General features: G+C 61.5%; 1 protein-coding gene across 1 annotated transcript in view; it reads left to right on the top strand.

The window, feature by feature from the left end:
* EP400 (E1A binding protein p400) overlaps window positions 1–26392 on the top strand; it is a 97535-nt gene that overhangs the window by 63129 nt on the left and 8014 nt on the right. The window contains 22 exon segments of the mRNA XM_047101062.1: window positions 2–99; window positions 3131–3242; window positions 3416–3559; window positions 6804–6944; window positions 7153–7236; window positions 7575–7709; window positions 7928–7972; window positions 8052–8205; window positions 8418–8659; window positions 8769–8942; window positions 10784–10920; window positions 11038–11094; window positions 13192–13270; window positions 13372–13623; window positions 14596–14641; window positions 14716–14825; window positions 19462–19669; window positions 19799–19989; window positions 21553–21771; window positions 23541–23736; window positions 24188–24312; window positions 26204–26350. Of these exon segments, the coding sequence (XP_046957018.1) occupies window positions 2–99; window positions 3131–3242; window positions 3416–3559; window positions 6804–6944; window positions 7153–7236; window positions 7575–7709; window positions 7928–7972; window positions 8052–8205; window positions 8418–8659; window positions 8769–8942; window positions 10784–10920; window positions 11038–11094; window positions 13192–13270; window positions 13372–13623; window positions 14596–14641; window positions 14716–14825; window positions 19462–19669; window positions 19799–19989; window positions 21553–21771; window positions 23541–23736; window positions 24188–24312; window positions 26204–26350 (3096 nt within the window).

Raw genomic sequence — 26392 nt, 5'->3', positions numbered from 1 at the left:
GGTGGTGTTCTACGACAACGACCTGAACCCCGTGATGGACGCCAAGGCGCAGGAGTGGTGCGAGAGGATCGGCAGGCGCAAAGACGTCCACATCTACAGGTGAGGGCGGCGGTTGCCGTCAGCAAGCCGCCGAGCCTGGAGCGCGGGAGGTGCGGGGGCAGAAGCACCACATGGAGCTCGAGCGCACGCTGCGGCTCGCACCCCGTGGTTCTGCTGTGGCGTTTGTTTTTTCTGGTGAGTTTGTTTTGAGAGCGAGCACGCGAGCACGCGCGAGAGGGGAAGGGGCAGAGAGAATCCTAAGCCGGCCCCACGCTCCGTGCAGAGCCCAACGCGGGGCTCCATCCCAGTGACCCCCGGATCGTGACCTGAGCTGAAATCAGAGTCGGGTGCTCAACTGGCCGAGCCACCTGGCACTCCTTGTTTTCTCTAAGGCACTTTTCTGTTCGTGCTGCTTCGTTTTCTCCATGCCCGTTTGCTCAGTTTGTAATCTGCTTGCTCAAGATCGTAACGGAGTTAGTTGCTTCGACGTAACGCGCTGTCCGTTCTAAGTATACACGCCGCACCTCTTCTAGAGGGCCTGCGAGTTTCTCAGTTACCGTCAGGTGTGTCTGTCCTAGGACGGCTGCGGTATTCGTTACCCTCAAACATGAGTTGTAACCGGCCAAAGCTGGAACGGAGGGAAGTGGAGAATGTTCTACTCTGTATCTCTAAACTCCTGGCAGCATTTATTATACTTGCGTAATGATAAGCGTCTGCGTCCCGTCGCGCTTCCTAGGCCGGGTGTGCCGGCACGCGACAGCCTTTCTCGGGTGCCCTGCCACGTGTGTGCCGGCGTGCCTGCAGTGGCGGCCTGTGCACGGTGGTGGCGTGTGCGTGGCGCCGGTGTGCAGCCCCGTGCGGGCGGCCGGCCCGGGACTCGAGCCCGAGCCTGTGCCTGTAGCCTTCGCTGAAGCGGTCCTCCCGAGGCGGACGTTAAGGAGCCGTGTTATGCTTCTGAAAGTCAGTGAGCAAGTGCTACTTTTACAGATCTCATCCCACGGAGATAGAAGCTGACCACGTTTTGGCAGACGTCTGACCGACGTCTTTTTAACGTTTTCCGTGGCTCTTGCCAGCAGTCTCGTGTGTGAATCCCGTTTCTCTCATCGGCATCGGGAGCCTGTCTCCCTGCTGGTAAACGTCAGCTCGGTGCACCGTGTGCGTGTTGGGTGAGTGACGTTTTCCTGGGTGATCCTTTCCTTGTCATTGGCCCTGCGGCGGTCATTAGCCAGAAACGGGAGAACCGTTTTACTCTCGGTAACCGTCATCCGTGAACAGTCTGGAGCAGTCTTGGCAGCAAAGGTGCAGAGTGTGTAAGGACTGAGAATAAAACCAAGACGCGGTAAGACACGAGTAGCAGGCTGTGCTGTGTCCTGGGACAGAAACACCTGGTGCATAAAAACGTGCTTTCCCAGAGCAGTGTTGAAAAGTAACACAGTTTTAATCAAAGCCGTGGTCGTGTTTGCCTGTATTTGTTGCACGCATGTGCACACGCAGTTGGATGAGGTCAGTCGGTTTTAAAGTACATTTGGAGGGCACCTGGGTGGCTCAGTCGGTTGAGTGTCCGGCTTCGGCTCGGGTCATGATTTCACGGTCTGTGAGATCGAGCCCCACGTCGGGCTCTGTGCTAACTGCTCAGAGCCTGGAGCCTGCTTCAGATTTTGTGTCTCCCTCTCTCTGACCCTCCCTCGTTCATGCTCTTTCTGTCTCTCTCAAAAATAAATAAAAATGTCTAAAAAAAATAAAGTTTATCTGGAGGGAAAGCTGATAACAGCCCAAAGAAATGCTAACGAGGGTTGCAGCAGAGAGGTGCGGGAGGAGGGGAGCAGTGAACGGTGCAGGTGTGAGCCTGCGGGGGGGGGGGGGGGGGGGGGGCGTCCAGCCTCATGGGAGCCTGTTCATTTAGTACAGCTGCTGACACTGTGCTGACCGTGAGAAAGATGCCTGCTTTATGGCCAGAACACCACCCCAGGGCTAAGCACGGAGGCGTGGAAGTGAGATGGTGGTCGGGATAGTTGAAGGGACAGTATCTGTGGCTTGAAAGGATAATTTTCGCCGGACAGGGAGCTCAGAAGGAAGGAAAGATAGACATATTTGACTGCAGTCAAATGAAAACTTCAGTTTTGGGTTTGTCAAAAGATACCATAGCAAAGCTGATGCCCAGATAACAGACTGGGGGGATCGTTTGCGATCTCATAGCAGACAGAGGGTCAGATAGCTCTGACAAGGCGAGAAGTAAAGGAGCCTTTATTCAAGAAAGGCTGGGGGGTGGGGTGGGGACCTGAGAATCCAAACCAGCCATTCCAGCTGCCCACACGTGTGGCGGGACGGGCTTGGCAGGCGGAGGTCCGGTGGCCGCCTGTGTGATGGCCGTCCTCACGCACCCAGATGGGAGGCAGCGGTGGGCGAAGCTGCTGGCGGTGCTGGTGAAGGCAGCTCCCAGCCGGAGTGGGGAGTGGGGTCGTTGCTTTGTTTGGACAGCGATTTATCGAGGTCTGCTGAGCGGAAGGTTGTGCGTGCCCTCTGTTCCCAGCCTTACCTTCCAGGGGACCCCTGTGGTGCAGGCCGTTACTGTAGCTTGTTTACACGGCACCAAGCGGGAACCAGCAAATGCCCGTGCCCAGAGTACAGCCGTACCCTGGCCGTCGAACAGCCACCGGAACCATTGCGGGGGGGGGGGGGGGTCGTCCCTACAGCACGTCACTCAGGAGGGAAGCATAGTGTAGAGAAGTGTGCGGGGCAGCAGACGCGGCCCGCCGTTGCGTGTGCACATGACCGTGTGAGCGTGCTCGCCAGGCTGTCAGCGCTGGGGGGTCGGGTGCTCCGTGTGAGGTCCCTCTGGGGGACCCAGGAGGACTTTTCTAGGTGGAGGCTGGAGGGGAAGAGGACAGAAGGGACCGCAGTCACGGAGGCGCGGGACCCTGTGCGGCAGGGGAGCGGACACGGGAGAGGCGGCCTTGGCCACCGTGTTAAGGCACGCCCCAAGCACGTGCAGAGCCTTCCAGCCCCTGCCAAGCACCCGCACCCCAGCCGCTCGTGGCGTCGTGCTTCCCGGTGGCCCCGTGCTCATCATAAGCGTGTGTCTGTCTCGTAGGCTTGTGAGCGGCAATTCCATCGAAGAGAAGCTGTTGAAAAATGGAACCAAAGACTTGATCCGAGAAGTAGCCGCTCAGGGCAACGATTACTCCATGGCGTTCCTGACGCAGGTACCCATCACTGGTGTGTGGTCCTCGCGCCTGCCACCTGGTGACGGGGCACGTGGGTTCACCACGGACGGGTGAGGGGTCGTCGGGCGGTTTCCCTGGTGACGCGGTCTGGCGCTCCGGTCAGGCACTGATGCGGGTCCCGTGTTGGACGCTAACGTGTGTCTCGTGCACAGCGTACCATCCAGGAGCTGTTTGAGGTGTGCTCTCCCACGGACGACGCTGGCTTCCCGGTGAAGGCGGAGGAGTTTGTCGTCCTTTCTCAGGAACCTTCTGCCACGGAAATCATCGCGCCCAAAATTGCAAGACCTTTCATTGAGGTGAGGACAGATCCTCCTGGAGGTGACCCGGGACGTGCCCTGCCCACTCTGTGGGCCCCCTCGCTCAGCCCCGGCGCACCCCTCCTGCCTGCTTTCTTTCCATTGCAGGCGCTTGGGCTGGAAAAGCAGGGAAAGGGAGCAGTGGAGAGGGTGGGGCCTCAGGCCCCTGCTGCCTAGCTCGGCAGCCATCCTTGTGCCCCTCTGCTCCTCTGCTCTTCCCAAGCCACACTGCCTCCCCCAGGCCGCAGCCGGCCGTTCGGTCTGCCCGTCCCCACGGTCTGCAGTCGCAGCCCCTCTGACAGGCGCCCCGTGTGTGTGAGCATAAAACGCACACCTGGTTCTGGGGACAGTGCAAAGGAGAGCATAAACGGTCTCGTTAATACCTTTTAATGTTGCTTACCGTTGAAATGGTAGTATCTGTGTCTACCGGGCTGAATACATTTTTAACTCACCTAGAGGTTTCCGATGGCGCACGCGGCTCATGTGCTGCTGCTTTCAGGTGGTGCTGCTGTGTAGACCCCTTACAGACCCGCTGTTAGGGCCACGTCCCCCCCCACCCCCCGCCCTGCCTCGTGCAGTGGTCTTGCTACAGCGCCCCTGGGCGCCCCCTCCCCTTGGCCCATCTTGGGAGGCCGTAGCCTGCTCCCCTCCTTCCTGGGTGTTGGTTTCCAGGCTCTCGGCCTCGGAGGGACCCCCGTGTCCTGGGCCTCTTCCCGCCCTTGCCTGCAATGTAAAGTACACCGGTTCCCCTGTGGGGCTCTCCGCCTGTGTTCCCATCCTTGTGCCCTTGGTGCCCTGAGAAATTTCCACTTGGTTATTGAGAAGTAATAAATGTATGTGTTAAATCCTCAAGAGCTTGTAATGGAAGCAAGCGCCCCGCCCCAGGAACCCCCCACCCCCCCGCCCCTGCTCAGAGACAAGCACTGTGTGCGGTTCCGGGAGTTTCCTACATATGGTGTCCCCTGCGGGGACACCTTATAACTCTTCATCTGGGGGACAGATAGATTGACCCCCTTCTTTCAAAGATAGGGCTTATTTGCACAAGGTTAAAAAAGAAAAACAGCACGAAAGAAAATAGATCCTGTCCGTGAGGTAACCGTCTCGGCATTAAAACTCTTGATTGTGTCCAGGGAGAAAAATGAGGTGGGAAAGCGTGTGTGCGGGAAACGTGTTTCGGGTGCCGTTGGCTTGGGGACATGTGTGTGCCGCTCCGTGCGGTGCACAGGCTGACGCACGCTTGCTGTTGAAATGTCCTTGTTGAACGTCTTGCTGTGTGTTGGCTGTGTTCTAGGTGGCAGGGATCTAGTGTCGAGTAAAAGACACAGTCTCCCCTCCCCACGAAGCTTGCATACCGGGAGAGGAGAGACTGAAGCACGCAGGCTCTCCCTGCCGAGGCAGAGGGCCCTGTGCAGGGCGGCCGATGCCCGGTGAGGAGTGCCACGGGCAGAGGGGTGGCCGGGGGTCAGGAAGGGGGTGAGGGGTGAGGGCAGTGAGGCCTCCCGGCTCTGTGCTGAGTCTGGATCGTGGGGGCCAGGACGCAGGCTGATGGGAGCGGCGTGGCCCCGTGAGAGCAGGAGGTACTGGGGGGGGCTTTTGAAGGTGAAATGAGTGTGGGGGTCTGGGGGAGGCCCCTGCCGTCGGTGTGCTGGGGCGAGCAGCCGGCACCTTGGGCTTCCCGGCACCTCTCCAGTGGGCGTGGTGCTCTTCCGGGGACTGGCGCGGGAACATGGCTCTCCGTGGAAGTTGTGATAAAGTACAGGAATGTATGGCAAGTATGCACGTCATAAAGAGCTTGAGAGGGTGCTACAGGGAAGGCACCCCAGGGACCGCCTGCCTCCTCACCACTCCTGTCCCTGAGGGCGGCTCGCCCTTCTGACCCCTGACCACCCTGGTGCCTGTGTGGGCCTGGCCTCTGGTTCTGGGTCACGGTGGTTCCCGTGTCTCCCAGCGATTGTGACTTCATCAGGCCCACTGTGGGACCTTGTGACTGTGTTTTGGGCCCCGCATCTGTATTTTCTCCGTGTCTCTTGGCAGACACCCTAACTGCATCTTGGGGTGGGGCCCCTGGGTCATCAGTGAGCACGTGACTAGCAGGTGCCACTGGCAGTTTTCCAGACTGGCCGAGCCGACCTATGCTCTGTTGGCTGCATGGGACCTGAGGCGTGGGGGTGTCGTTCCGGCCACGTGCTGGCGGATGTGGGCCGTGTCTCTGGTGTTGTGTCGCTGCTGTCGGCCCATGAATTTGTGGACCTCCGTGTGCTCCCTGGCAGGGCAGGCACTTTTTTTGTGAAGTGCCTGTTCGTGTCCTTCTCCCTTGTTTGTGTTAACTGGGTTATTTCTTTTTCTTAGTGGTTTTGTTGGCACTTTTTATGTGCTCTGGGTGAATCTGTAAAATACCTTTGTGTATTCTGTGGTTTGCTTGTCTTTCAATGAGCAGAAACCCTGGGTCCTGAAGCCAACCAGTAGCCCGTCTTTATCATGGTTGGGGCTTAAAAAACGTTCTCTTTACCCTGGGTCGTTTTACCCTGGGTCGTCTGGACGTCCTCTTTCGTTTTCTTGTAGATGCTTCAGTGGTCTTCATATTTAGATGTGCGATCTGGAATGATTTCTGTATTGTGTGAGGTCAGGTAACATTTTAAACTGCAGATTTTGCCAGATTGCCAAGAAAAGAGGTTATACAGTCGGTAATCGATACCCCGAAACCAGAGACTGTGGGCTCATGTCCGATGCACCAGCATGCCCATCCACACCCACCCCTGTCAGGCGTGAGCTCCCGGCTGTGGGAAGGCACCTCCTTCCTCTTGCTTGGTTTCTTGATCTGTGGTGATGCTGACCGTCTCACACGCCTGTCGTCTGCGTTACCTTTTCCGTGGGCTCGGTTTTGGCAGCTGCGGCGTAGGGTTGTTTGTCCCCCGGTCGTGCTGTGGAAGGGTTGTCGTTCATCTGAGTCGTGGCCGTGCCGCGTGCCGGTTGCGAGGTTGAACGGGGTGCCCCGCGCTTCTGTGTTCTCAGGGCCGGGGAGCTTTGTGGCGCGGCAGCGCTCGGCCCTTCGCTGGGGCTTGCTGTCTGCCGTGGCCGTGAGCCGCTCGTGTTCATTGCCCTCCTCCGTCACGCTTAGTTTTCCGTCACCGCAGGGAGGCTCCGTGTGCGGCACAGGCGTGTCGGCATTTATGCAGGGCCGCTCTTTTTCAAAATACTTTTATTTAAAAACACCTGAAAGTAATTTAAACGATAATTTCTTTAGGCCCTCAAGAGTATTGAGTACCTGGAGGACGATGCCCAGAAACCCGAGGAGGAAGCGGTGCCAGGGTCGCCCGACGGCGACGGCCCAGGGTGGAAGGAAGAGCCATCGCAGCTGGAGGAGTTAGCAGACTTTATGGAACAGGTCTGGACGCTTTCTCTTCTGTGCTCCCACTCACTTAGTTTCCGGACACCTAGACGTTTCAGCGCTTGACCCTTTCATGACGTTTTCTGCTGTCACTGTGACAAAGAATGATCCTTTTCTCGATCCAGGTGTTGGCGGGGGGTTATATAAGGACCTTCACCTTTTTGATTTGCTGTTAACTCCGTTCAAAACGTGATTTTTGAAACAGCTTACACCTATTGAAAAGTATGCCCTGAATTACCTGGAGTTATTCCACACGCCCGCTGGCCCGGAGAAGGAGGGCAACGGCGAGGTAAGGGCAGGTGGGCGGGCTTCTGGTCCCACCACCCACGAGGGCCTCGGCTTCAGAGGCAAGTTCAGCCTGAAGTAAAGTGACTTGCCAGGAAGTCAGGGAATGAAAATCCAACCCACCGGTGTGGAAAGAGACAAAAAGGAAGTCTTGGGAAACCCCAGGGAACGCTTCTCATTCGACCGGAAGTCGCTTGATGCCGGCTGGGTCGGAGGGCTAGGTGTTGGGGGCGGGGAGGGGTCCAGAGAGCCCGTGGCCGGAGAGGGGCTCAGCCGGTGACGCGGCGAGCCGGGCCGCGGCGTCGGGAGTCCCAGAGCCCCCGTGTGCGGTCTCCCCGCCAGGACGCCGTGCTGACCGCCGTGACGGAGTGGGAGGCGCGGAACGCCAGGGCCCAGCGGGAGAGGGAGGCGCGGGCGCTACAGGAGCAGGAGCACGAGCAGCTCCTCACCTACACGAGGGAGGACGCCTACAGTGCGGTACGCGGGGTGCGGGCTGCGGGGCGCTGCTGCCGGGCCGGGCCCTTCTCTGTTCCCGTGGCCGCTGCGGGAGGCCTGACCCTCGGCTGCAGGTGTCTGCTTCCTGCGGGCTTCTCCCCGAGTGCGGTCAGGGCAACGTCACCGGCGCAGGGTAGGCGGTTGGTGGCCTGTGGCTGCGTCTCGGACCGGGTCGCCCTGAGCCTGCCCCTCACCCGCAGGAGTACGTCTGTGAAGGTGCCGACGGGCAGATGGAGGTCATGCCGGTGAGTGCCGGTGCCCCTGTGCGTCGGGGTGGCTGCCCTCCCGGAGCCGCACGGCTCAGGCTCTCCCTCCTGTGCACAGCTCTGGACGCCGCCCACGCCCCCCCAGGATGACAACGACATCTACGTGGACCCGGTCCTGTGTCTCACGTACGAAAGCACACCCATCCCGGAGTCCAAGCTGCCTCCCGTGTACGTGAGGAAGGAGCGCAGGCGCCACCGCACGGACCCGTCAGGTGCGCCCCGCGGCCACGCTGGCGTGTCTTGGTTTGTGCTCGCGGCTGGGGAGGAGCCCCCGTGGCCCCGCTTGGCGTGGAAGCGGGAGGGTGGGTCCGTGTCCGCCAGCGGCTCTGTGGTGACCGCACCCCCCGCCCCGCCCCGTTCCTGCCCCTCGCCCGGAGGCGCGGTCTCCCGTCGGCCGCCTGGCTGACGAAAGCCCTCCGTGCAGTCGCAGGCAGGAAGAAGAAACAGCGCCACGGGGAGCCCGTCGTCCCTCCCCGCTCGCTGTTCGACCGCGCGACGCCCGGCATGTTGAAAATGCGGCGGGAAGGGAAGGAGCAGAAGAAGAACATTCTGTTGAAGCAGCAGACGCAGTTTGCCAAGCCTCTGCCAACGTTTGCCAAACCCACGGCCGAGTCGGGCCCGGACAACCCCGAGTGGCTCATCAGCGAGGACTGGGCGCTGCTGCAGGTGAGCGCGGGGCCCCTCGGGCCCACGTCCCGTCGCCGTGCTCCCTTGGGAGAGCGTGCGAACCGGCCGGTGGGTCTCGCTGACCCGTGTCGCCTGGAACGTCCTCTAGGCCGTGAAACAGCTCCTGGAGCTACCTCTGAACCTCGCCATCGTGTCCCCGGCCCACACGCCCAACTGGGACCTCGTCAGCGACGTGGTCAACTCCTGCAGCCGCATCTACCGCTCTTCCAAGCAGTGCCGGAGCCGCTACGAGAACGTGCTCATTCCGAGGGAGGAGGGCAAGGTGAGCACCCCCCCCCCCCCGCTCCCCATCCCCCTTGCACCCACGGGACTCTGGCCCCCGGCTCCGCGGAGCCTGGCGAGGCGGGTCGCCTGCGCCGTCCCTGGCGTGCACCCACGGCTCTGCCTTCACGGCCGCCGTCAGTGCAGGCCACGGTCCCATACCTGGAAAGTTCTGTGTGCCGTCCGCAAGCTTGGCCCACCTTCGTCTCTTTTCCTTTCCTTTCCTGAGAAGGTGTCGGGTGAACTCGAGAGCCTTTCTTTGACTCCGTTGGCTCTACCTCAAGAGTCTGTCGGTGTCTTCCCGCTTGTGTCGTTGCCGTGCTCCCCCCGGGCCCGTTGGCTGCCACGGTGGCAGGACCGGCTCTGGACCCCCGTCCCGCCGACCGCGCGTGGCACGTGCCGAACGCACAGCGGCCGGGTGCTTGGCGTCTTTCCTGAGAAGCCGGCCGTGGGGGCAGCCTGACCTCTCCCCACCCTACCCCCAAGAGCCGGCTGTGCGGACGAGCGTCCGCCTGCACGCTTTTTCTCGTTCCTTGAGCCGAGCGGGCTTCTCTCCGTCGCCTGCTGTCTTCGCCACCTCCCGTCTTGCCGCTCGCCCGTCTGCCTCCCGTCTGCCTCCCTTCCGGAGAACGTCCCAAGGCCTGCACCCACGCTGACCTCACAGGGCACGTGCGGCAGAGGCCCGCGCGGTCCTCGGACGAAGGGTGAAAATCACTCTATCGTCTCCGTGTTCGTTCTCCCAGAAACGTTCGTCTCAGGGCATTCGTTTGCTTTTTGTTTAAGAACAAAAAAAGCAAGTGTTTTTCACAGCACCTGTGGTGCCTTCACCGACGAGACCTCGCACAATCTCGTGTCCGGTCTGATGTGTTGAAAGCGCTATAGCCGTAGCGTTAACGCGGGAAACACGATGCTGACGCTTTATTTTCCTTTGTCACACGTGAAGTTAACCCCTAGGAGAAGACAAAACACGTGTCGGGCACGAAGGTGACGTTCCGAACGAACCGTAGGCAGCGTGCGGAGGGCCACGTGTGGGGCGCAGACTCCGCCTGGAGGGTGGCGCTCACAGACGCGGGGCGGCGGCGGCGTGTTGGGTGGAGCCGGGTGGGAGCGGAGCCCCTTCAGCACCTGCCACGGCCGCTGGTGTTCTCGTGACGTACCTGGTCCCCAGCCTGCTCCGCCTTTCTTCCTTCCCCGTACGGTGACGTGGGAGATGAGGTCCGCGTTCGGGGCCTTCCCACGCCCGTCTTGTCGTTCTGGCTTTCCTCTGATGCCGCCCTGCTCGATTTAATGGCGTCACTCAGACGACGCAGGGAGGTGCCCGTGCACCGCGTCTCCCAGCACGGCGCTTACTGTGTAGAGGTCTCAGTTCCCATCCCACACGCAGTGTTTGACTCCCGGTGGCAGGGCGGTCGGAGCCTGGAGCCGCAGAGGACGGTCCCAGAGAGCCCTGCTTGGTTTAAGGACACGTGAAGGGGAAGGTCGCCAGCCACACACGGTGCCGGAAGCCCCCGAGAACAGGCTCAGACACCCGCGCGTGCCTCTCCCCTCTGTGCGTGCGGGTGGAGGTCTGCCGTGGGGGCAGCCACACCGGCCCCGCCTCACGCGACGCATGCGACCGCGGGCGCCTTGCCCAGCGGCCGTCCCAGCGGAAGGGGAGTCCTCCCTCCGCGGGGCTCACACGAGCAGGCGCCTGGAGAGGCCTGGAGAGGCCTGAGGACCCGCAGCCGGCGGGTGGCAGTGCCACCTCGGGAAGGAGGACCCGCGCGCGATCTGGGAGGCCTAGCGCCAGGCCTCCGAATCAGCCGCCGCCCGCCTGACGCGCTGCCCTCGATTTTGTCTCAGAGTAAGAACAACCGTCCCCTGCGCACGGGCCAGATGTACGCCCAGGACGAGAACGCCACGCACACCCAGCTGTACACGAGCCACTTCGACCTGATGAAGATGACGGCCGGGAAGAGGAGCCCCCCCATCAAGCCTCTGTATGCTCCCCGAGCTCCCCTTTCCGCCCGTGACGGAGCCAGCGTGCGCGGCCTGCCGCGAGCGTCCTCCCGCAGGCGGTCCTTGCTGGTAACCGTCGTCTCCTTTCTGTGCTGCAGGCTCGGCATGAATCCCTTTCAGAAAAACCCCAAGCACGCCTCCGTGTTGGCAGAAAGGTATTTTTGTATCTGTGACACGTTTTCGTCATGTGAAATGTCTTTGTTCTCACGTTCCCTTCGACTCAGCGCGGTCAGTGAACCGTGCAGACGACGCGTCCGGGCGGCGGCTGGTTATCTCCAGCGACTGCCCGCGTGGCGTTCCCGTGACAAGGGTCTGTCCCTGCCTGCAGCCTGCGGGGTACGCTGGCGGACGGGCAGGGCAGCGGGAGAGGCTTTGTCCTTTCTCAGCCGTACCCGCCTCTATCCTGGCACACGTCGCGTTCTGTCTGGAAAGTACCCCAGGCGTCGGGGTGAGTGTACCTGCTCTGTGAGTGAGCAAAAGAGAACAAAGGACGGACCGAAGGGTGGGCAGGGAGACGCGCGGTTACGAGTGAGCGGGGGCGGTGAGGCCACGTCGGGGTCTGAGTGCCGGCCGTCCGGGTGTTCGGCGTAGGCTCCCCTTGCTTTCCGAGCGTTGGACGGTTTACGACGAGGGAGCACGTGTCTAGATGAAGCCTGGGTGCCCACCTGGGCCCAGCCTTCCTGGCCGTCCAAGCGACGGTCTGCAGCATACCACGGGCCCTGCTTCCTCCTTCCCGGCTGTCAGCGTGGTCCCGAGCTGGCCCGTCTCCCCTGAGACCCCGGCGGCCCGTCCTGGCCGCTCTGCGGGCCTGGCCTCCGCGGGTTGCTCCCCGCCTCCTGGTCCCGGGACGGTTTCCCTGAATGTCCACGTGGCTGGTGCCCGGCCCCCCCTCGCACACCACCTTTCCCCTTTGCCGACAGTCAGACCGTGGTCCTTTGTGTTTCTTCACGGTGCAGACCGCCTCTGCCTTCTGTACTCGAATCGTGTAGCACCCGTGTGTCTGTGGACGTAGGGGTTCTGGGGCCTGGGTTACAGAGCCGGCACGCGGTATGTGTTTGTAGATTAAGTTAGCGGATTGATCCCCGCGATGGACCATTCACTGACACGCTGTGTGCCTGGCGCTGTGCTGGGCCCAGCGGTTCGTCAGCGAGCAGAAGGGCACGTTCTTATCTTGTTTGTTGTGCCTGCAAGACACAAACTCAGACCGATCTCATGGAGGTGGAAGGTCTGTCCCACAGACAGACGGCACGAAACAGCCCGGCAGAGGGGACCGGGGGTGTTCCTGCTGGATGTCGCTCCGATGCGAGGGCGTGTCAGGTCACCCATCGTGGGGCTGAGGGAGACGGGTTACGAGGCAGGTCTGCAGGACGAGCACAAGGGACGAGCTGTGGGGGCCCCGCCTGGAGCCGGCTGGCCCAGGGAGCCCTGTGTGCAGGAGGGACCACCGCCAGAGGAAGGCCCAGGTGATCACGTGAGAGCAGGGGCAGGGCGGTGGGATCTGGTGAGACGTCCCGAGCGGGCTGGCACGAGCATGGGGGCGGTGAGGGGCTGACGTGCAGGGGCACCCGATAGGTGCGGCACGGCCCGGGCCCTGCTAGGGAAGGCCCAGAAACGGGGAGGGCGTCCGTGAGGCTTGAAACAAAGCTGGACTCTCTGTGACAGCAGGCGTCGAGGAGATGGGGAGGGAATAGGAACTGGGGGGCGCCCCCCCAGGAGCAAGGGCTCAGGATGGGGAGGGCTCTGAGGGGGCCCACCCTCCCCCTGGGCTCCCCCTGGGCTCCCCCTGGGCTTTGCCGGTCAGCCTGGAGCCATTGGGGGGCCAGCCGGGGGTGTTGGCGGCGCCAGGCCCTGATGTTAGTTGTCGTGGACACAGGGGCATCTGGAGGGCCGGAGCGGGGCCTGGGGACACGGGGCTACTGATGGCTCTGCTGGTTGGGGGAGGGGAGGCCCGGCCTGGAGCAGGTGGTTAGCCGTGGGGTGCACGCACGCGTTTCAGTCCCCCGACGTACCCGGCACTGTACCGGCTGCCGCTGTGGTAGACCGGACCTGCCTCCTGGAAGGTTCTCTGTGGAAAGGGAATGGGAGACGTGGTCTTAGACGACTCCTGCAGCTTTTTTTCTTGCGAGGGGGCTTGACCACAGCGGCCTCCTGGCACCTGGCTGCTCGGGTGGTGAGAGCCCCCTGCCTTTCTGGAGTACTCCGCTCCCCCCGAGCGCGTCCGTTTATCTTCCTCATCTGCTCTTGTGTTTCAGCGGCATCAACTATGACAAACCGCTGCCTCCCATTCAGGTTGCATCTCTTCGAGCAGAGCGTATCGCCAAAGAAAAGAAGGTGTGGATGCCGGGGCCCCCGGGTGGGGCCAGGGTGGGGGGCGTGGGGGGCGGGCTCCTCCCCACGGCGCCTCTCCTCTCCTCTCCTCTCCGCCTCTGCAGGCGTTGGCCGATCAGCAGAAGGCGCAGCAGCCGCCCGTGGCACAGCCCCCGCCGCCCCCACCGCAGCCGCAGCCCCCGCCGCCCCAGCAGCCGCCCCCGCCTCTGCCCCAGCCCCAGGCAGCGGGTGGCCAGCAGCCCCCGGGGCCACCGGCCGTCCAGCCGCAGGCCCAGGCGCAGCCCCAGGCACAGCCCGCGCAGCCCCCGCCAAAGGTGCCCCCGGCCATCACGACAGTGGGCAGCGCTGCCGTGCTGGTGAGGGGACACCTCTCCCTGGAGACGGGGTCGGTGCAGAGGGTCTGTTTAGACACAAGCACGGCTTACTCAGGAGGCGGAAGGCCCAGCTTTGCCCCGGCAGGAGCGTGCGGCCACAGGGGGCGCCCTCAGCCGTGCTCCGCCCGCGCTGGGCTCCGTGGCTGGGCTGTTGGGCAGGGTAGGAGGTGGAGGCAGCCGGGAAGTTTGGGGCTGGGCCGAGTGAGGTGTCGCTGTGAGGTCGGGCCACGGAGGCACGGGGACCATTGGTGTCACCGTGCAGACTCCCTTGTCCCGACCCTCGCGCCTCTCCTCGGTGCCCGTGTGGGCGTGTTCCCGCACACACGTGCGCATGGGTCTTCGGTGCCCGTCAGGGAGAGGGGTACAGCGATGCACGGAACAGAGAAAGAAAGGCCGACTCGTGATCCCGCACATCCTGTGCTGCTGTCATTGTGCTCCGGTGTGCTCCTCACCGTGTGCGCCCGCGTGGCCTGTCCCCATGCGGTGTGGACACTGGAGTCACACGTGGGGAGAACGCCTGGACCTTTTTGGGAAGCGCCACTGCCGGGCGTGGGGGTCGTGGGTCCTCATCTGTAGCTGCGTCCGCTGCGGTGGGCTTGTCACGTGACCTGGACGGTTCCTCCGTCAGAAAGCTCACTCGCTCACGGAGCCCCTGCTCCCGTGGCCCCAAGGGCACAGTGGTGGGTGGTTGGGGAGGGACTCTGTGTGCGGCCCTTGTGCTGGCAGTCTGTGGGGAGAGAGTGGGCAGCAGCTAGCATGGAGCCTCGGGCTTGGCGATTGTGGGGGTCGGGACGGCTGGTGTGGCCGGGGCCCCAGAGGAACGGGGCAGGAGTCGGCCATGGGGCTGTGGAACTAGGCATGCGTTTGGATGATTCCGATGAAGTGGAAACACTCGGAGGTTTTACGCAGGGAAGAATTTGTCCTGAAATCCAGATGCTTTTCTGTTTTCAGCAGGCGGGAGCCATTAAAACGTCCGTCACGGGGACAAGCATGCCCACAGGTAAGGGGTCACAGACGCTCCCATGAGAATCTCCTGCATCCCCGTGCTCCTGCCTCACAGGTCTCTCCCCACAGGCACAGTGAGTGGAAACGTCATCGTGAACACCATCGCGGGTGTCCCTGCCGCCACCTTCCAGTCAATTAATAAGCGTCTTGCTTCACCCGTGGCACCGGGAGCCTTGACCGTGAGTTGTCCCTGCGCACGGGGACCTTCGGTAGCACGTGAGACTTAGGACCCCGCGGAACTTGTTTGTATTTATTTATCGTTTTAAAGTGATCTCTACACCGAATGTGGGGATCAAACTCACAGTCCCAAGATCAGGGGCTGTACTGACTAAGCCAGGGGTTGCCCCAAAAGTTGTTTGCTTTTTAAAGAAATATCCCAATGGGGCAGAAAGTACCGACCCAGCTTGAATTTCCTAAGATGATGTGAGTGTTCAGGGAACGGCGTCCGCGGTGTGCTTGCTGAGGGCGTGTGTTGAAATCCCTGTAGCGGTTGTGGGAGGAGAAAGGCGGGTCGTGAGGCTGGGTCGCAGACTCCACTGACGGGGGCGCCTCACGTACCGTGACAGATTTGCTTGGGGGGACGTGGGGCCGCAGAGAGGGCCACTCTTGGGGGAACCGTACGGGTGGGCATGCGAGGGCCAGGTGGGGTGCGAAGCGCAGGAGGTGTGGTCCGCTCGTGGGGCGGCCAGACCTGTGCGTGGGAAGCGGGCAGAGGGAAAGCCGTGGGGCCGTGAGACCCTCTGAGCGCAGAACCGGGAGACCTTGCACTCACCAAGACACACGCCGTGTCTGGCCACCTCCTTGCCCCTGGTGCTTCGCTGTAAATGACAAAAATAAACGAGACTGAGGAGGCTCAACTTACATCCCCGTTTCCAGTTTAGTCACGTACCCAAAGACGGCACGTGCCCTGCGCGAGCAGTGCTCTGACAAGTAGAGTATTGTCCCTCTTGGTTTTGAAAGCGTCTCCTACGAAAGGTGCTGCTGTAGTGATTGAGACAAGGTGCCGGTGGCAGGGCAGGTACAGCTCCGCAGAATGGGGTACCGAGTCCAGAAAGAGACCCACGTGCGCTTGGGCGTTGGTCTCCATGGAGAGCGCCAGAGGACCACAAGGGGAGAGCCTGGTCTTCTCAACGAGTGGCGCTGGGAGGCCTGCGAGACCACGAGCCGGGCCCCCGCCGGGTACGAGGAGTCACCCGAGGTGATCGTACACTCAAACGTAAAACCCGAAACAGAAGGACCCGTACACGGAAACCCTGGGAGAACAGCTTTGCTCCCTTGCTTTGGACGGAGACCGAAAGTTAGCCTTCGTGAAAGTCAACATCTGGTGCTTGAAACATATTAAGAAAATGGAAAGCTTGGAAAATGCGTGTTGGCCACGTGTGATGAAGGACCGGTTTGTAGATTGAATGAGGAGTCTGCAGTAAGAAAACAGTTTCAGACAGCGGACCACAGATCTGAGCAGTCACCTCCCCGAAGAAGAAGCAGGGACAACAGGCGTGGACAGGGGTTGGACGTTGTTAGTCCTCAGGGAAAAGCAGGCGAAGGGCCCAGTGAGGTGTGCCGGCGCGTGTCTCTGAGCGCGGCTTTAGAAACCAGACCTGGCCGCCCGCCTGGAGCTCGCGCTGCTGATGGCGGAGTCTTAGCGTCGTGTGGGAAATGCGGGAAGGCAGCCTGCCGCACAGCCTCGCACCTCCACGCCTAGGATTTCCCCCAGGGAAGCGAAAGCACGCTTCTGCACAGAAAGCCTGAGTGTGTGTGCAGGGGGCTTCATTCATAGTCACTCGGAGTGGAAGCGACCCCAGGACTTTCAGCCATGAATGGATGGGAGGGCCAGCTGGCACGTCCGCTCCCTCTAGGAACACCCCGCCGTGCACAGTGGGCTCCTGGCCCGCGTGACAAGGTTTGCCAGTGAGCAGCATTTCAGAAGGCCTCACGTTTAAATAATGTGGGAAAGGCAAAACGGTAGAGACAGGAGACAATACGATCTGTATCTAGATTGCGGTGGTTGCTTGGCCACATGCACCTGTGAACACTCGTAGGTCCGTGTACCGGAAATGGGAGAGTTATACTGTCTGTGCTACGGCGTAAATGAGAAGTTTTTCTAGCGTATCATTTAGGATTACTTTACTTATTTTTCTTTATGCTTTGCAGTAAAGCACTTTTGATTTGGCGTCTTAATAACAGCAGCCAGTGGCTGGGCGTGTGGCGTTACGAATGTCCTGCGTGGCCAGTAGCACTCCTGGTGTGAGGGTGGACACCCAAGTCGTTGCACTCGTTCTGTTTTGAAAAAGACCCGTTTCTACATTTGACGTTTATAGGAGGTAAAGTAATCCATCCGTGACGTGTTTTTTGAGTAGCTCTCAGAGACGAGATACTCTTTGTGGCGACGTGGGAGTAGAATATGGAGTCCCACACGGCGTACTTCCCAGGGCTCTGAGAGTCCTGCGGCGGGACCGCCCAAGAGGGACAGGTACCAGGGAGGCCTCTCTGAGCTTCCAGAGGACGGGACGACGTCGTCCATGCCCGCGACTCTTCAGCACTGGGAAGGCGTGTACGGGGCCTGGCGGATGGTTCTGTTCAGGGGGCACAAACAGACGTCTGAACGGAGGCAGGAATCCCCCTCCCAGAGGGGCCCTGCGCGCTCGCACCGTGGGACGTTGAGCTCACTGGTCTTAGGGTTTGTGTGTCCGGCTGAAGGATATGGGTTTGTTCGCCAGCAGCTGGGAGCCCTGGGAAGTGCCTGAGCAGAGGTGTGCTCTAGGACAGTTCCCGTGACGCTGCGTGTGTCGCAGAATGGGACCCGAGAAGAAAAGGGCAGAGGGAAGACCGTCTCAGAAGTCCAGGAACGGGCTTCTGTTTCTGGTAATGAGGTCAGGCCTGTTACTTACACTGCTCTCTAATGAAATGCATCAGAACCATTGGATACAGAAGACTCATTCATTATCTCTTTAAAAGTTTTAAGGAGCTGACGAAAAACGTATTAGGGCAAAGTCTAAGGAGGAAGAAATGCAGAGAAACTGCACCGACGTGGTGTCTGCCTTGCGGTGCCTCTTACCCGTGTCGCCGGACAGGGGACCCCGTGTGAGCCTGAGGCTCGCTCACCCCTGGGGTGTCTGGACAGAGGTGCCGACCCCGTGAGCCGGAAGCCCGGCGGCTCTTCCCGGGACGCGCGGCCGAGCCAGAAGTGAACCCCAGATTCCCTCCACCCTCGTGCTGCCCGCAGGGGCGGCGCAGGGTGAGGCCTCTCTCCCTCCAGAGTTGGAGCCACAAGTCTGTTCTCTGTCAGCCGGAGGGTAGTAGTCAAGTTTTAGGGCAAAGTTGTGGATTTCCAACTGTGCAGGGGCTTTGGCGCCTGTGGCCCCCACACCCGTCCAGGGTTCACCATAGAGAACGTCTGGGAGTGAGAAACATGGTTACCAGGATTGAAAAAAAGAAAAACTCTGGTAACGGGCTACAGCGTGTTTACACACAGTTGGGAGAATTAGCTGGAAGAGGAGTCCCGCCCAGTGCCGTGTGGGCGACAGCAGGGAGTGCGCGGAAGAGAGCGCGTGAGGCTGTAGACCGGGAGCCTGCGGTGCATCAGAATCCAGACAGGGAGGAGGGCGGGCAAAGGTAGCATTTGAGGATGCGAGTTTTCCAGAACTGAGCGACAGCACTGACCCGTACTTACAGAAATCCCGACCGGTCCCCATGCAGCCCGATGCGGGACCACGGGACGGAGCCCGCGCCCGCACGGGGCCGGCCGCAGAGAGACGTGGAAGGAGCCCGAGCCCGGCACGCCGCCTCCGGGGGTGGTTTCCTTCTCGCCGGCCATGAGGCCGGGAGCTGCTGGGACGACACGATGAGCTAGTGACGGTGACCACCACCTCTGGTATTCCATCTCTTCCGGAAATACCTTGAAGAACGAGGGTAATGTAGCATTCCCAGACGAAGACGGGTCCCGGCCGGTGGGCCGTTGCCGAATGAAACACGCTTGAGGCAGAAGGCGGCTGTTGACAGACGGAAGGTGTGAGGAGCGAGGCGGACGCCGACCCGACAGCGACTCCGCACGGGGCCGACAGCAGGGACCACGTGCGGGGACGGCGGCGTGTGAGTCAGCGGGGGACCGAGGCGCCGAAAGGCTCTGCGGTCTCTCAGGAGGAGCACGGGTGTGACGCCGTTGAGGAAACTCTAGCTAGTGTTCACGGGGTAATTTTAGCGGAGCCACCAGAGGCATATGAGCGTGACTCCCGTGCTCGGGAGGGAAGAGCAGGAGAGAGACGTGCTGTGAGGGAAGGCGGGAGAGCAGGGTCGAGGCGCGTGGAGCGGGACGGCTGCCCGGGAAGCACAGAGCGTGGTGCCGGGTCCGCGCGTGGGGATGGGGACGGGGCGGCCGTCCGCACCGAGGGGCCGGCAGGGACCAGGGGAGTCAGTGGGGCATGCCCACTGCTCGTGGCGGGACGCGGGCGGCCGTGGCTCGGAGGGTCCACGTGTGGGGCGCAGGGAGCGGCAGCGCCTGTGCGGGGGCGGGAGAAGCTCGGTGTCTGGGGAGTGAGCACCGTCGTCTGGAGGATGGCCCAAACCACAGTGTCCCGGGGACAAGAGTCTTTGAGGACAGCGGGGACGGGAGCACCGGCGTCTCAGACTGGTTTTCTGTGGTTAACCGACCCGCTTTAGTGGAACTCGCTCCGTCGGCACGTTCAGCCTGTCAAGCCGCCGAGATCCGGAAAGCGCTCCGTTTTCTTGGGTTCAGAGATTGGGGTCCTCTGCCTCCCACGACCGAGAAAAGAGAAAAGCGCCGAGTGACCTGACGGCCTCCCCCGTCGCCTCTTGCAGACCTCCGGAGGCCCTGCTCCCGCCCAGGTGGTCCACACCCAGCCGCGAGCGGTCGGCTCCCCGGCCACGGCCTCGTCCGACCTGGTGTCCCTGGCACCCACCCAGAGCGTTCGCGCGGTTACCTCTGTGACAGCCTCGGCCGTGGTCACTACCAGCCTGACCCCGGTGCAGACCCCGACCCGGTCTTTGGTGACTCAGGTGTCCCAAGGTAAAGGCGGGTTCGGTTTCCCGCGTGACCCTTCTCACCGTTAAACCGAGCCGGGACCTCGAGTGGCCGTTTGTCACGGGAGGAGGGGAGGGCCGTGTGCGTGCGAGGTCTGACGGAGCCCCTCTCCAGCCGCAGGGGTGCAGCTGCCCGGGAAGGCCATCACGCCCGCACACTTCCAGCTGCTCAGGCAGCAGCAGCAGCAGCAGCAGCAGCCGCAGCCGCCGCCGCCGCCGCCGCCGCCCTCCCAGGTGCAGGTCCCGCAGATCCAGGGCCAGGCCCAGTCGCCGGCGCAGATCAAAGCTGTCGGCAAGCTGACCCCGGTGAGTATCTGGCAGGAAACCGCACGCACGCCGTCCGATGCCTCGCGTTGTCATTGAATTCCCAGTGTGTTCTGCACGGATCCGCTGTGGTCTTTGGGGGAAGCGTGCTTGTCTCGTCTTTAACAACCACTCTCCGTACGGTGTCCCCCCACGGTCGTGTGAGCGGTCTGGTCACAGCGCTCTGGAGACGTGTCTTCCCGCTCGCTTTCTGGCGCTGTGCGCCGCAGTTCAGGCTCCGAAGTAGAGGTTCCGTCCCCAGCCAGAGAAAATGGTGACGCGGAGCGCATGTGCGGTGTTGTTCCTCAAAGTGATTTGAGTCCTGACGTTCCTGATTTTTGCCGCTCTGCACCACCTGTGCAATCGTGTACAAAAATACGTTCACTTTGAAGGGAGATACTGTATCTGCCACATTGGAAAAGCGCCATTGCTTGGCACGGGTAGTGAGTAGAGAGACAGAACTGCTAGAAACAAGACAGTGTTTTAGAGTTCCAGCTAGTTCCCAGGCCTGCCACAGTAAGTACCTGACCTTGGGCCTGCCCTTTTTGCTTGCAGAGGGGCAAGAGGGCATGCGGAGGGCTGGGGGGGGGGGGGGGTGTGCAAGCCCTCAGCCGAGGCTCCACTAGTGAGGCCCCAGGCGCACCAGAGAAAGGACGAGCCACCTGATGCAGCATTCACACTCGATCATAGCCAGAAGGCCCAGAAGTGATCCCAGAGAAAGCACTCAGCTCCTGTCGCGCCAGCCATGTGTCAGGGGCTCTGTGACTACCGGATGGGACAGCCCGGGTCTAGAACATGGCCGTTACTGCAGAAGTCTGGGGGACGGCCCTTAAATTAGAAAGTTACTGGGCCCAGCTCCCTCTCCCCCCCCCCCCCCCCGCACTGCCTTCCCTCCTCCGTGTCCTGCTTCTCCCCAGGACACGAGGGCCTGCCACGGCTGCCAGGGCCTCCCGATCACTCACTCGTTTGCCTGTGCCTGGGCACGGCCTGCTCTCTCTGAAGTCGATTTCGGAGTTGTTGTCATTGTCCCCATGTAGACACAGATCTGATAGGAATTTCACAGCCTAAGTTCTCTGAAAAGAAAATTGACTCCTTAAAATAGTTTTTGGGCTGTTTTGGTATCTTAATGTTTTAACTTAAAGGCATGAGACTTCTTTATCGATTGTATTCATTTGGAGACACTTAGAACAAAAAGTTGAGAGCTGATGCACGTCTCCTAATAAACTTTAGAAGTTCAAAAAGGATTACGATTTATAGACTTTAAAAATTTTATAGGTTACGGATTTAAGGTCACTTGTTCGCGAGTGAGAGAAACCAAGAAATTTTGCTGTGAATTCACTCATCTGTCAGAATTACTGTTTCTAGTTTGCGTCAATAATGCTAGTTTTTCATAAAAGAACATTTTTAAAAAATGTCAGAAAGCCCCTAGATTATGGTTTGCATATTGCGTATTAGCAACTGTCTACCTCGGTGTTTAATGGATAGTTCAACGATAACTTGAAACCAAGATTTATGGATTTGGAATGCGGCTAATATTGATGAAAAGCTACTTTATCTGGGTTTTAGGAACATCTGATCAAAATGCAGAAGCAGAAACTGCAGCTGCCCCAGCAGGCCCCCCCACCGCAGGCCCCGCCAGGGCCCCCACAGCCCGCCACACAAGTGCAAGTGCAGGCCCCGCCACCCACGCCGCAGCAGAGCCCCCAGCTGGCCACGGTCACGGCCCCGCGGCCCGGAGCCCTGCTCACGGGCACCACCGTGGCCAACCTCCAGGTGGCCCGGCTCGTAAGTTCCAGTTGATGCATTTGTTTTTCCGAGGCAATGTCTTTGAACGTTTACGTGGACTGTTACTGCTTGCTCAGGCCGACGCTAGGCGTTCTGGCGGGCCTCCTAGGAAAGCGATAGGTGCGCTTCCCTCCCCACGCCGCCCAGAGCTTTGGCGGGCGGGGCAGCTGGAGGAGGCGGGGAGTGAGCCAGACGATGCAGGGAGGGCCAGGCTCCGTTGGGGACGAGGCCCATGTCGGGAGGTGGGCGAGGCCTGAAAACCAGGCTCTGGTGTCCCTGTGCTTTGTCGGCCCAGAGGCTCTGGAGGTTTCTGAAGGGGAGCAGAAAGTCGCAGTGAAATCAGCGTCTGGGAAGAGGAGTGAGATTCGGCAAGAGCGGGTCTCATGTGCTGTGGGCCAGACACTGTCCCATCAGGCGAGCCTGTGTCCTGCTTGGGGAGCCCCCCGTTCTGGCCCTAGTGACCGCTAACGGCAGGGACCCTGCTCCGGGCCAGGCGCCGCCCTAGGCCCTGGACCTCACGTGATCAGTGCTCGCAGGCTGCTGCCGAGGCAGGAGTAGGGGGGTTTGAGTGTGCACTCAACGGTGCAGGTGTGCAGACTGAGGCCCACAGCTCAGGTAACTTGCCCAAATCGTACTGCTAGTCGCCTGCCACTGGGCGGCTCGGGCTGGGTGCTCAGGCTCTGCTGTGCGTGTGCCTCACGCCTGCTCTAAGGCCGCAAGACGGGTGGGAGTGGACGGGAACCGGGAAGGCAAGTGTGGTTCTGCCTGTATTCACAAGAAACGTTAAGTTCAAACAAGAGTGGGGATCACGTGTGGTGGCCAGGGTGTAGGGAAGGCTGCCGGCACATGCCCCCTGCAGGGTCGCCGGAGGGAGATCGGCTCCGACTCTGGGGAGAGTTCCAGTGATTCGGCCAAAAACTGCTCACCAGTTTACCTTGGGGACCTGTGTCTGTTCCCTCTAAAGAACTAGTAGGAGGAGTGCCACGTGCCGGGCGCACAATCCTGTCGTTTCGGGCGTGTTAGAGGAGGGACGTAGGTCCCCCTTAACTGGGGACTTTACCAAATAGTGCAGTGGCGTCCCACTCGTTGGGACAGCACGCAGCTTTGGACGATGATGTGGCAAAAGGCAGAGAAACCGACCACAAGCTACGTGCAAGTCGTCCCGCTTGCACACTTTCGCAGCAAGTCACGAAGGTGAGAACGTCTCATGGGCTCAACGCTGGTTTTCACACTCACGTGTGTGTAGGTTTAGGGTTAACCGAGTGCTTGCACGGGTAAAGTGGATCTGTTTTCCTTTCCGAAGATGCAACATAATCGACGAGCACTCGGTAGCAGCGTGATGACTGAGTAGCAACAGGTGGGATCCGTGGGAGAGCTTTCTGGAAGAGTGCGGCAGGGGCCACAGGAGGGGGCGGCAGGCCGGCCTTCAGTCGTAGCGGAAGGAGCGGGAGACGGCTTGTGCAGCAGACGCTGCAGGCCGGGGCTCCTCCGGGGATCGGGGGCGGAGAGGCACAGGTGCGAGCTGCGTGGCAGGGTCTGATCGCGAGTGTGGGTGTGCAGCACGTGGGGCTCATGGAGCCCCCGTCCCCGCGCCCGCCGGTGGCAGGTCAAGCGTAGATGAGCCCACGCCCCCGTATGTTCCTTCAGCCGACAACCACTTTTCACTTTGTGAGTCGTTTCCCACCGCTTGGCCTCTTGTGGGGAAATGTTTGCACAGACACGTGCCGTCCCGAACATCTCTGGACTCTCCCATTATTTTCATTGTTTAGACCCGGGTTCCCCCTTCGCAGCTGCAGGCGCAAGGGCAGATGCAGGCTCAGGCGCCCCAGCCGGCCCAGGTGGCGCTGGCGAAGCCTCCGGTGGTGTCCGTGCCTGCGGCCGTGGTCTCCTCGCCGGGTGTGACGACCCTGCCCATGAACGTTGCCGGGATCAGTGTGGCCATCGGGCAGCCGCAGAAAGCCGCAGGTGCCTGTCTTGTGCGGCCCCTCCCCCCCCCCCCCCCCCCCCCCCCGCTGCGCTTAGAGCCTCGAGCGGGGCCAGCGTGTCCTCTGGCACGGTGGCCACCCGCCCTGGCGGCTTCCGTGCTGGACGCCCACGTCGAGCATGTCAGGGCAATGCACCTCCAGCCGGAGTGTCCCTCGGCTTCCCAAGTACAAGGTTTGGCCTTTCGTTTAACCGTTAACGTTCTGAGCTCCCCGTACCTTTACGTGAACGTCCTCATGAGCCCAGAAACCACGTAAACGTGCCCGTGCGGTGGCCGTGTTTGTCCCGCACAGATCCCGCGTGAGGTTTTCTATAGGGACGGCCGTCAGTCTGAACCACCCAGCGGCTCAGGGAGATGCAGGGAGCTTCAGGGAAGCCCCGAGACCCGCGTCCCTCCTGAGCTCTGTGACTAAGGACTTGGTCGTGTTCACAGGACAGACCGTCGTGGCCCAGCCCGTGCACGTCCAGCAGCTGCTGAAGCTGAAGCAGCAAGCCGTGCAGCAGCAGAAAGCCATCCAGCCACAGGCTGCCCCGGGCCCAGCGGCTGTCCAGCAGAAGGTACTGGCTTCCTGCGGGGATCCTCCCGCCACCCTGTCTCCACGCCGAGCCGGGCCCTGCCGCCGGGCACGGTGTGCGCGTGGGACGGGAGGGTCCTGTGCGCCTCGCCTCGCCTCGCCTCGCTGCCTGACGACCCCGTGCCCATGCACTCAGGCTGCACGGGGGTCTCGGGGTAGGAGCTGCCGTGAGGCCTCTCGGGGAGAATGTGGTTACGGGACGGGGAGCCCCGGGTGCCAGGAGCCTGCGGGGAGCTGGGAAGCGGGCTGTGGAATTGCACGGCTGGGAAAGGGCCGGAAGGATTCAGGGGTGGAGGTGTAGCTCTCCGTGTGTGAGTGCCTGGCCCCCCGGTGTACGGGACAGACCTCATGCTCAGATGAGCCAGGCGGGGGCCGTGTCCTTGTGTGTTCGTACACGCGTGCGTGCGTGCCGTGAGGGGAGTGACGAGCTGAGGGGAGAGGGGCCTGTCGGAAGGAGCGCTGTCAGCGTCTTCGCCGACTCACAAGTGTGCGAGCACGTAGCTCTGAGCTGATTCGGGTCCCCAGGCTGTGCACTCTGCAGGCGCCCCACTGAGAGGAAGCGAGAGTGAGGTGCTGGGCTGCTCTGCGTACTCACTGGTAGCTCGCAGCCCGACGTGTAGGCGATGACACTGGTTCTCCGAGTGCGTGTCAGACCCGCTGTTTTCCTGCACGGGAGCAGCTGTCACTCCGGTGTCGGATTTCAGGGCAGGGCTGCGCGTGTTACCCAGAGGAAACTGAGGCTCAGAGAAAGGAAATGACTTGCTCAGAGTCGCAGAGCTGACCGTCGGACCGCAGGGTCCCGCGTGCGGCACACGCGTCAGACGGACAGCTCTTCCCGGAGTGTCGCCGTCCCGCTTGCAGGGGCCTGCTGGGGGCGGAGATCCCGCCCGCCCCTGACCCCGTAGTGTCTGTGGGGACGGCAGAGGGAAGGGGCCGTGCGTGGTTAGGGCGTGCCAGGGCAGACACGTTCGGGAGGGCAGAGGGGGCGGGGGGGGGGGGGCGGGTGGCTCGGGCAAGAGCCATCCTGGCAGCAGCCGCTCCGTGCGCCAGATGTGTGCCCTCGGGACCTCTTGCCCCTTCCTCCCGGGTGGGTGGAGCCGTTGGCCTTCGAGAAAGGTATGTCTCGTTGATTGCAGAGCCACACCCAGCGCCGGGGCAGTGTCTCCCCTGTGGCGGACACTTTGAGGAGGAGACACTCGAGTCCCCGCCCTGGTCCTTCCGGGCCATCCTGGGACTCGGCTCAATAGGCGTGCAGGGTGGGGCCGCTCGCAGAGCCGGCCACGCTGGGAGGCCCTGGTGCCAGGATGCCGAGGACACTGTGGTCGGGCCTGTGTCATTGTAGGGTTGGCGTACCTTGGGGCGGGGAAGAGGGGCGGGGGGCCTTAGCTGTAGCGTCGGTCTGATGTTCGTGTGGCTCGAAAGACTAAAGAGTACCGTGGGTGGCCACGCCCCCTAAACCAACCGTATGGACTGTGTGCACGGCCTGGGGAACAGTCCTCGCTCTTCTGGCAGAGAAAACTAGAAATGAGATTAAACCTGCAGAGGTCGTGCGTGGAGGTGTCTCGCCCTTTATGCCAAGTGGTTTTGGGTACGTGCCCAAATCGTAAAATTAGATGCAGGAAGTTGTAGGCGGGTGTTTTTTGTATCGTGGTCAAGTTCACTCACTGACGTGAGGATGGACACGACGCCAGGCCTACAGACGGTGTAAAGGTGAGCCCCAGCCTGGTCTCCCAGGGGACTTGGGCACGGCCGGTGACACACAGGCGGGGCCGTGCCGGGAGCATGGGCTGGGGGTGCCGGGGGCCCTCCCCGCTGGCCCCGAGGAGGCAACGCCCGGCCTCGCCTGGCTCTGACCTAGGGCCGTCTCTCTCCAGATCGCCGCACAGCAGATCGCTGCTCAGGGCCAGCCACAGAAGGTCACCTATGCCACCCAGCCAGCCCTCAAGACCCAGTTTCTTACCACACCCATGTCCCAGGCCCAGAAGCTGGCCGGGGCTCAGCAGGTGCAGACCCAGATCCAGGTGAGCGGGAGCGCGTGTGCGGACACTGCGCAACACCACCGG

Source organism: Lynx rufus, unplaced genomic scaffold (assembly GCF_022079265.1).
Source record: "Lynx rufus isolate CCGP_SWC_20201006 ecotype Redwood Valley unplaced genomic scaffold, mLynRuf1.p SCAF_55, whole genome shotgun sequence".
Lineage (NCBI taxonomy): Eukaryota > Metazoa > Chordata > Mammalia > Carnivora > Felidae > Lynx > Lynx rufus.
This window is presented reverse-complemented; position numbering and strand designations above follow the sequence as displayed.